The sequence below is a fragment of the Pygoscelis adeliae genome, unplaced genomic scaffold, assembly GCF_000699105.1.
Source record: "Pygoscelis adeliae isolate BGI_AS28 unplaced genomic scaffold, ASM69910v1 Scaffold1275, whole genome shotgun sequence".
Lineage (NCBI taxonomy): Eukaryota > Metazoa > Chordata > Aves > Sphenisciformes > Spheniscidae > Pygoscelis > Pygoscelis adeliae.
In genome coordinates this window covers 9,644-19,143 of record NW_008824732.1, presented here as the reverse complement: position 1 = coordinate 19,143, position 9,500 = coordinate 9,644, and the positions used below count along the sequence as shown (strand labels likewise).

Genomic DNA, 9,500 nt, shown 5'->3' with positions numbered 1-9,500 from the left:
GGTCAACCCCGGGCCGCGGTCCCCCTACCGCCCAGCCAGCCAGAGACCTGCCAGCTCCTGGAAACGAAGGGCCGGGCGGGGACGAGCAACGTGCAGGCAGGGAGGAGGTGGGCGACCCCTTTTCCCCCGAACGCCCCACCGAGCTGGAGGCCGACCTGCGCCCACGCGGTCCTCTCACCTTGACAACACCGCACTGTTTGAAGAAGTCTGCCAGATCCTCCAGGGTCACATTATCATTGAGTCCCTGCACATAAACTGAACTGTTGTCCGAGTCCTCGTCCGGGTCCATAGGTGGGCCTAGGAGAGAGTTCACGGTGTCACTGCGGGGAGAGGACAGGCGGCGAGCCAGCCTAACGGAGTACTTTTCACCTCGTCACCATCCCCTCAGCCAGCCGCGGCTTCGCTCTCAACGAGCGTATTCCGCCCCCTTCCCCCCGCGGGCAGGGCAGGACTGCGCGGCCCCCCGCTGCCGAGCTGGCCTGCCTCCCCCCGGCCGCCCGGCGGCTTTCTCCTGCCGCAGCCAGAAACCCACATCCACCCGGCACGAGGAGAACCGCGTGGTTAAACCGCCTGGGTTATCGTGGGAGGCGTCCGAGGCGAGACGCGAGGAAGACCATTGCGGCCTTCGGGCTCCCGCACGCGGCCGGCCGCGCTAACCCCCCCCCTTCCCGCAGCAACGTGCCGGTCCTGGAAGGCTGACGCATAACTTCCAGACACGCCTGTGCCACAGGAAGGAAAAGAGCTGCACGGCGACAGGCCAGGGGTGGCACGAGAGGAGGCTACCGGACCAGCACGTACGAGCTCCGGGCTAAGGCTGCCCGAAAAAGGGCTTTCTGCCGAACCAAAGAGCCGCGGAGCAGCTCTCCCGAAAGCCCCCCTTAGCTCCCGCGGAGAAGGGTAAGCGTCTCACAAACACGTGCCGTTTTCCACCAGTCCAGCTGTTCTGATGAATCAGGGAATCGAGAGACAAACGAAATGGCGGGAGAGAGCCTGCAAATGGCAGAGCGTCCTCGGGCTCCTACGGAAGGGGCACGCCGCGGGGCTAACACCTCCCGCGGCTACAGCCCTCGTCCGGAGCAGAGACCGAGCGCGGAAGCCTCAACCCCGCGAGCTCGGGAGAGAGTCCCAGCAGTTATTGGCAATTACCTAAATCAAGGTCCGGTCCTTCTTCCATGTGTCCTGCCAGTCGGGAAAGAATCATAAGAAGCCGTGTTAGTGCACGCCTTGCGGGCTGAAGAACCGACACACACAACGCTATCTACTTATGACCACCATTCGATGGCGCCGGTTAAACTCCAATTGACCTGCATTGCAACAACATCAGCAATGCACCTTTCACTTGGTGATCGGTTTGCTATTTTTAGCAGCCTTCCAAACCATTAACCGCTATTACACTTCTCTCTTTTTTTTTTTTAATGCTTTACCAGGCCAATCAGTTTTACGTTCATTAATAAAAAATTACTTTACGAAAAATTTATTAAATCCAAACCATTTATTTTCCCCAAATTACAGAAGTGGTTGCTCAATTCCTCCAAGTTACCCTGTGTCCTGTAACCGCGTACCCCTAGGCATCGCCGGCAGTACCCGTTACGGTCTTGTTGCACATGTCATTTTAACCACTTAAGCTAATAAAAATTACACTTTGTGCTAAAAACTGACTGCATTTTTTTTTTTTTTTTTAAACACTATCCATTGTAATGCTCAAAAACTTACCACCAGGCTTATTGAAGCCACCTCGCTCTCCAGCGCTGCTGGGGGGATAAACGAAGAAATGAAGGCCTTTCCCTTTACAAAGCCAGTACCGCTCTGAGCCTCTGCGGCTCACTGGGAAGAAGGGCACTGGCTAAACATCTCCAAACAATGCATCTGTCTCTCTCTCTCTCATCTCGGCACTATGCCTTTCTTCAGGGCAGCTCGCTCAAATTTCCTTTACATATACGCAACCTCGCTTGTCTGGTTTTAGACACCACTTTGCTGTCGGTACCCTTGCGTTACTTGTATGGGTATTATCAGTGCAATACTTGGCAAAAAAATGCTTTCGAGCGTTGTGAATCGGGCTTTTGCCTTGGAGGAATCGTGGGGTCGTTCACTGGTCAACTCCCTCCCCTCTGTGTGTCCGTAAAGGTGCACCCTCAGCCTCTCGCAGCACCGAGAGCGAAACGAGCCCGCGGGTCCCTGACATTAACAGTTAAAAAGGTAGGAGACAACCATACGCGATACCTACAACACAGTTCAGATGACATTTCCGCTAAGAACCTCGGTATAAAGCCATACATTCAGGTCACTACTGAATTTAACAAGTCTCTGTGGAGGGAGCACTTACAGAATACAGCGGGGGCTCGAAGGCCTGGGGTGCAGCTTTGTGGACACAAGACCAGAACGGAAGATTTCGGCACGCGCCAACGCAAACTCACGGCCGCAGCTTTCCTCAAAAGCTTTGGCTGAAGCGTGCAGCTAAGACTGCTTTCAAGCGCTGGTTAATTAGGAAAATGCCGCCCGAAAAGGATTTTGACGTTTCTTGCTCTTTTTGGGAAGGCAAAAAGCCGTTTGGAAGGAGACGAGCAGAGGAGGGAGAGCACCGCCTATTTTCTAGCAAGTATTGCACCTCTAATACTGGAAAAAAAAGAGTCGTCAATACACAGTTTCAAGCTGTTGCATGCAGCTTTGCCTCCTCTCGTTAAAGTACACACCATTTACGTAATGTCTCTCTTTTTAAACACATACGTTTACACTTTTTAACGTTACACAATTCTAAAGTAGTATACCTCCTCTGGTTTTATTACCAAACAACAAGTATGCAGTTACCAAAGTTACAGAAGGATTCCATTTATACAATGAATACATTTGGTTAAAAATATTCTATGTATATTTTTCCTCTCCATATGGACACCGTGTCTAGTCCCACTTTTCATTATGCTGCCGGCTGAGTACTGAGTACGGGTACTTTTTAAGTATTGAAGTGTATACAAGGCTCTCACTTTGTAACCTGTAGCATATAAATGCGACAAAGCATGTTAAAAAGTTTCCATGTTTAACAGCCAATGAAAATATAAAATAACGGAGTCAATGAAAAAGGGCACGTGAATAACATCGAGCTCCTTACCTGCCGGAGACACTGAAATCCATCACCACAGCGTGATAGGAAGGGCCGAGTTCCCCTACCTGCCCCTTGGCGTTCATAGGGAGGCCACCTTTTCTATGGACAGCAGAAAGTCTACGTCCATAAAGCAGGGGACCCTTTGTAACGGTCTAGTCAGGTGGAAATCACTACGTACGCAATTTAAGCTCAGATTAAGGGTGTGAAATCAAGGGACGGATGACAGATCTTTTGCATGAGAAGCTCCGAAGGGGCTAAAATTTTAAGATGTGATGGTAGGCATTTCCAGTGTCTGCATCTACTTTAAACCATTAGAGATAAATACATCATGGGTGAAATCTTTATGCAGAACCACGGAACTCTGTTCCACTCGAGCCAATTCAAGCCAGATGTGTTCCAAGGCAAGCCAGTCTTTTCCTTCTGTTTCCGTACACCGGTGGTTGTATTTCTCCGATAAAGATTTCACGCCACTTCATTTCGACAGAGCTATGCAGAATGGGACTATCGATTTGCCAAACTCCCGTTGCCACCAGGTTGTAAAACACCTTCAGAAGTTGCCTAGCGAGGAGAAGCCGCGGTTCCGGCCGCCCTGCCGAGTACCAGGGCTAGCACCGTGCGTCCCGCGCCACACCTCCGGTGCGCACCTAGGGACACTCTGCATAGCTCTGAGCGACGGGGTGAAGGGATGGAACACACACAAAGCTACACCTTCCTTCTCTTAGGAGCCTTTGGGATTAGTCCTCCTTCCTCGCCCCTCGCAAAACAAACGTCATGGACAGGGAGACGCGCTGCTGACCTGAAGGCGCAGGTTTACCAAACCAGGTTTTGCCATCAGTTAACATGGCCAAACTGATTCAGACCACCTGAAAGCTCCAAGGGGGAGCAGTCCCGGGAGCCGAGCCAGACCCCTCTGCTGTCTCGGGGTCTGTCTTCACGCTCCAACCAAGCTCCGAGCGTTCCGGCCACTCGGAGTCATGGCTTCGACAGCAGCAATCTGCCCCAGGCACACACTTTGCGGACGTAGCTCCGCGAGCTACCGCTGAGGTGAAGAGGCCGACGGCGTAACGCGGGGCTGACCCGAGGCTTCTGCCCTGTACATACCTGAACTGCCAAGACCCCCACTACTGAGGCACAGGGAGCGACTGACTCCTGGACCTGGCGGAAGGTTTGTGTGTGTTCGATCCGGAGTTACTGTTAAACCCCGCAGAGGATTTCACCTCTGCGCGACCACGAAGGGAGCTGAAAGTTCCAGGTTTAGCAATACCCCTAATTCCCCCCCGGGGCCCAACCAGCTGCAGGACGAAAAAAATAGATCCTGCTCCTATTTCCCCCGAGATAATATTTCCATGGATTAGAAGCAATGCTGCTACAGAGATGTTCCCCATGGAAGTACCATTGGGAATGTCAACCTTTCAGTCCCTTCTTTCCATTTCAAATCCTACGGGTAAAACAGAATTAGATAAAAGGAGAAAAGATTTGCTCTTACCCCATTCCACCGCGTCCTCCTCCCCGCCCACCTCTGCTCATGCCTCCGCGATCATATCCCCCTCTTCCCCTGCCCCGGTTATCAGGGCCGCTCATATTCCGGTTCTCTCCTGGGCCTGAAAAGCCTCCGGATTCCTGCCCGTATACGTTCATGCTGCTAGGATGGTCCTGACGGAACGAGCCTGAGGAAGTTTGTAAGAAACACGTTAGGGAGCTGCAGACAAGAGCGGGTCGAAGCTGCCTGTCCCCTTCTTAAGCCCTTTTACCTGCCTTCAGCACCAAGCACTTGCGACAGCGCTTACAGCGACAGCGCTTACAGCGACAGCGCTAATTTAAGGAGAGATGCACCGCTTTCCGTTTGCGGAATCACGTTTTACATTAGGCCCTGCCAGTAGGACTTCCGCAGAGCTGCCACCTGGCCAAACAGAGTGGTTCGCACCAAGCCCTGCCTGCACCAGCCACAACAGTATTTTGTGCTTCTGTGTTTTTTCGAGCACCCATTCACCTTCGCCACGCTGAGGGGAGTATCACGACCTCCCACTGCAGCAGGCAAGCCGTTTTTCAGCGAGGAAGGGCAAAACCCAGCTACAGTATGCTCTCCCTTCGACGCAGCTGCAAGCTTTAGACCCAAAGCAACGCCAAGCCTCCTTCAGAGGCAGCCCACCCTGCGAGGGCAAGGGAGGCCGACCCTCTCCTCCGCAACCACGCGGCTCCGCTAAGCGCACTCACTCTGTTGGCCGTAACTGCTGCTCTGCTGGCTGTACTGGCTCGGGGCCTGGCTGTAGGATCCCGTCTGGGGCGGGTAACTAGTCGGCGGCGGCTGCTGCCCGTAGCTGCTTTGCTGGCCATAGCTAGTCTGTTGCCCGTAGGTGCTCTGTTGCCCGTAGGTGCTCTGCTGGGAGTAAGTGCTCTGATCGTAACTGCTTGGCTGTGTAGAGGAATAGCTGGAAGACAAAAGCGTTGAAAAGATGGGAAGGCGAGCCAGTTCACCGGCAACGTGCATTAGGCTGCAGAAGTGGCTCACACTAGAAGGTAATGCAATTATAAGCCATATGTACTGTTGTAAACCATTTAAAAAGGTGAAGTCATTCTGTGGAGGCTAGCCTGGTGGCAGGAGACAAAATAAACCCGGTAGACTGCTAAAAGCAAAATCCACGCGACCGTTCACAATTTATTCATACCTCTAGAAAGAGGCAGAAATGCCAGGGCAAAAAATCAGTGGCAATGCAATTTACAGTCTCCCCTTCTGCCTTGGCACTGCAAGAGCTGATGGATAATAAAACAGTCGTGCCCCCCCCCCCCACGCATCTCGGCCTTTGAGAATTTCAAAACACACACTTTAGAAGTCAGCATCAGCATATTAAAAGACACCTGAGGGGAAGAGGTGAGCCCCTTGTCAAAGCCATGCGTAAAGGCAGCGAAAGGTCGCTATAACACACTCCGTATCTAGGAAATTTCTTAAAAACATACGTCGTCGTTACACCTTGCTACTGCAGGTATGTACGCAGAGACACTTACGCACTCAGTCACAGCCGCATCTTCCCTACGATGAGGGGCACACCAACAAGAACCATGCCTCCCTCCTCCCAGGACACCAAACCTCCTTTTACATCTGTTCGTGATCGAGAAATCCCCCTTTTGCCCCAGCTAACCTGAAAGTTCCCACTCCAGCTGCATGAGGCTTAGCCTGCTGGGAGAGTTACCTGGTAGGAGGATAGGAGGGAGGCGCAGTGACCGGCTGCATGGGGTAGCTGGCAGGCACCTGAGGATAGCTGTAGTTGCTCTGTCCATACCCTAGGCTGGGCTGGCTGTAGCCCGTCGTGCTCGATTGCGGCTGGCTGGTCTCTGCTGGTTTGCTGCCATCCTGGGGTCTACGGAGCAATATTGAACAAGAAGGAAACATTGGTGCAAACCCCCACCTCTGGTAGCAGAGACGGCGCCCAGATCACCCCCCCCCCCCCCCAGACAGAATGGCACTACCTATTTCTTTGCGTAGCGTTACAAGCTGGCACCGCGTAGGTGGCCGTCACTCTGGCAGCAGCTAATATATGCTCATTAAACACTATAAACATTTTAGCACCTGCTGACTGGGTATTTGCACACTCCCCTGCCATCAGGAAAGGCCCGGGCAGCACCCTGAACAGAGAGCCCAGAGTACTACAGCTTCTGCTCACCAGCTGCGTTATGAAACCGAAGGCGAGGGATTTAGACTTTGGCTCTAGAACTGAGTCGAGGATGTGAAGCGGCCAGGAAAGCGGTCAGCGGCACTGCCCCTCCGCTCGAGCGGGTTTTGCACAACGCTTGGCAACGATTAGCTCAAAAGCAGCCAGAAACGTTGTCAGTTAACTGCACCGCTGTTTGGTTTAGAATCCAGTGCAAGCAGATATTGCCCCACATACGTCATCCGATGAAAGGGAAAGGATGTTGGGGGTTGGATTAAATGACCTTTAAAGGTCCCTTCCAATGGAAACGATTCTGTGATTCTATGTTTTGTATTAACTCTCAAGGCCTGAAAACAAAGAGAGCCCTTTGCATGTGACTCGCAGGTCCCCTTCTTTTGTATTTGTCCCATACCGTTTACAATCTCTCAGTGTTTATCAGAGCGGAGTAAAAAGAGTTAAGCTACTTTTGTCGTACAAGCTGGGAAAAAAAAATACTTTAAACGGTGTCAGGATTCATACTTACAAGTGTAATCTGACAGATACGGACAGAGCTGTGCCAAGCTCCCCCTTTCCTTACTGGAGTGGTTGCTACAAACATCAGGTAAACGAATAAAGCAGTTTTTACTCGCTACTAAACAAGTTTCCATTATGTATTCTAAATATTTCATATCCTGAGCAAACAATTAAACTAAATATACTACTGACAGTGCCCAGACACAAGAGATTTAAAAAGGAAATTCTCTACAGCATGTGCATCCACTCAAGAAGTCACAGTACGTAACAGTATCCTGCCTGACCCTGTGACTCAAGATCAGATCAGACTGGTCCGTTTTCTGTTCTGCACCGTGAGTCAGGAGCCCATTTTTGCTGCTTGGTTGCTCTCCTCATCTCCCAGTAACAGTGCTGACTCACCGTGGCGGAGCAGAACCTGCCTACGCGGCTTTCCCCCAGCCCTGAAACGCGCTGGGATCGGATGCAGCAAGAGCAAAGCTCAAGCGCAACGGGCAGGGAAAAGGCGTAAGCGAAACCAGCGGGCCCCAGTTCAGCTGGTGGTGCGCTGCTGCTCCCCAGGAGCAGAGCAAACGCAGCCTTCGGAGGAAGAGGGGAACCAGACGTTACCTTGCGGGAGCGGACGCTGCTGGCTGCTGCCCGTAGGCTGGGTAGGCGGGCTGGGTGCCGTAAGCGGACGGTGCTGCGTAGGAAGCCTGGGTGGTGGTAACCGTAGCGGTGTTAGTATCGTAGGCGGCTGTGCCGTACCCCTGGACGGGCTGACTGTACGCTGGGGGGGCAGTTGGGGTGGTATAACCTAGAACAGACGACAGCCTCATCAGATTAGTTCGGCGACCTTCACTCGTAACGTTGCAGGCTACTGCGCTTCTGCTGACGGTTTTATCAGGCCTCGGGCACAGCACCGATTTTACCACCGCAAAAGTATCACAGATAACCCCAAAACGATGAACTAACCCACGCAGCCCCTTCGCCTTCCACGGAGAAACCCCCCACCCTGGGAAGCCTCAGCCTACAGCCCCAGCTCTACCCTCACCATCCAAAAACCACGCTCCGAGGAGCTTTCTGGAAGCCACCCTTCAATCAGCATCCAAAGGCTGTTTGTTTACAGCTACTGAAGCTCACAGCTAATGTAACAAAGCGCACACAGGGCAAGCTGAGGCATGCAGCGTCTTCTGAACACAGGAGGACTAAACAAAGCTCCCGTTAGCCCTAAAGGAAAAGAAATCCAATCGATTTAAGAAGTACGGTCCCATCCTTTCAGCTTTTTTGAAAAACCAAAGCACAAAATGGCACCAGGCTGACTTGACAAGTCTTTCTGAGCCATTTATGAGGTCTTACTTCAAATCAGTAATTCTGCAAACAAAAGAAAAGCACTTTACATTTGCTTTAACTGAAGAGGAAGGTCAAAAAAGACACATAAGGTAGCTCCCGATGTTTTGTGTACCTTCGCTTTTCTCAGAATTTCAGTTTGTTTTAGGTAAAAAGCTTAGAGATCATACATTTATTTCTGAACAATTTTACAAGAACATCCAAGATCCCAAAACAGCTCCATTTAAATTAGTCCTTCCAGCAGCCGCCGCCGTATAATTTAGCCGACCATTTGACTTGTCACAAAGGCGAACCATAAACCCGGCATTAACACGGTGGCTTTTTATAGTTAAGAACCTTGCGAGCAGTTTTTCAAATTATGAAACGGAGACTTACATGAAAAAAGACCAATTAAAAATTTTGTTAGCAAAAGCTGGCTTACTAAAAATACAAAACATCGATTGCCAAAGAGCAGCCAACTGGTCTCAGTCTTACTGATGTGAACTTAATTGCATCAATTAAGGTAACAGCTTCTCCATCGCTTCTTATTTGTAATAAACACAGGACACTTGTGACATACTCTTCCTTCTAATTATACGGCATTTTACGCAAATTGTGCTGTAGCTTTTTATTTCAATTCCCTAATTTGCAAAACAAATATACTTCCAGCAGAATAGAGCGTGCCCTCCCGAAGCACCGCAGTACTTCCACATCTCGTTGTCCCCGCTACAAAAGCAGGACCCTTCCCAATGGCGCTCTGAATCAGTGAGCAAAGAGGAAGAGGAGCGAGAGGAGGAAGTTTGCACAGCGCAGTAAAAAAGTTTTTGGTTAAGTTTTTTGGTTAAAAAACCCCAAACTTCAGCTTTCTGTCCCGAGTGACGCTCTTGAGTTTCCTGGTTAGCCTCAGGATCCCGATGAAGGGGACACAAGCCTGTCCG

General features: G+C 51.2%; 1 protein-coding gene across 1 annotated transcript in view; it reads right to left on the bottom strand.

Annotated features, from left to right (window-relative positions):
* EWSR1 (EWS RNA-binding protein 1) overlaps positions 1-9,500 on the bottom strand; it is a gene marked incomplete at both ends in the record, with an annotated part of 22,435 nt that overhangs the window by 6,047 nt on the left and 6,888 nt on the right. Inside the window, 7 exons of the mRNA XM_009323404.1 lie at positions 179-297; positions 1,147-1,179; positions 1,714-1,751; positions 4,584-4,764; positions 5,312-5,526; positions 6,286-6,453; positions 7,864-8,050. Of these exons, the coding sequence (XP_009321679.1) occupies positions 179-297; positions 1,147-1,179; positions 1,714-1,751; positions 4,584-4,764; positions 5,312-5,526; positions 6,286-6,453; positions 7,864-8,050 (941 nt within the window). The remainder of the gene's footprint in view (positions 1-178; positions 298-1,146; positions 1,180-1,713; positions 1,752-4,583; positions 4,765-5,311; positions 5,527-6,285; positions 6,454-7,863; positions 8,051-9,500) is intronic.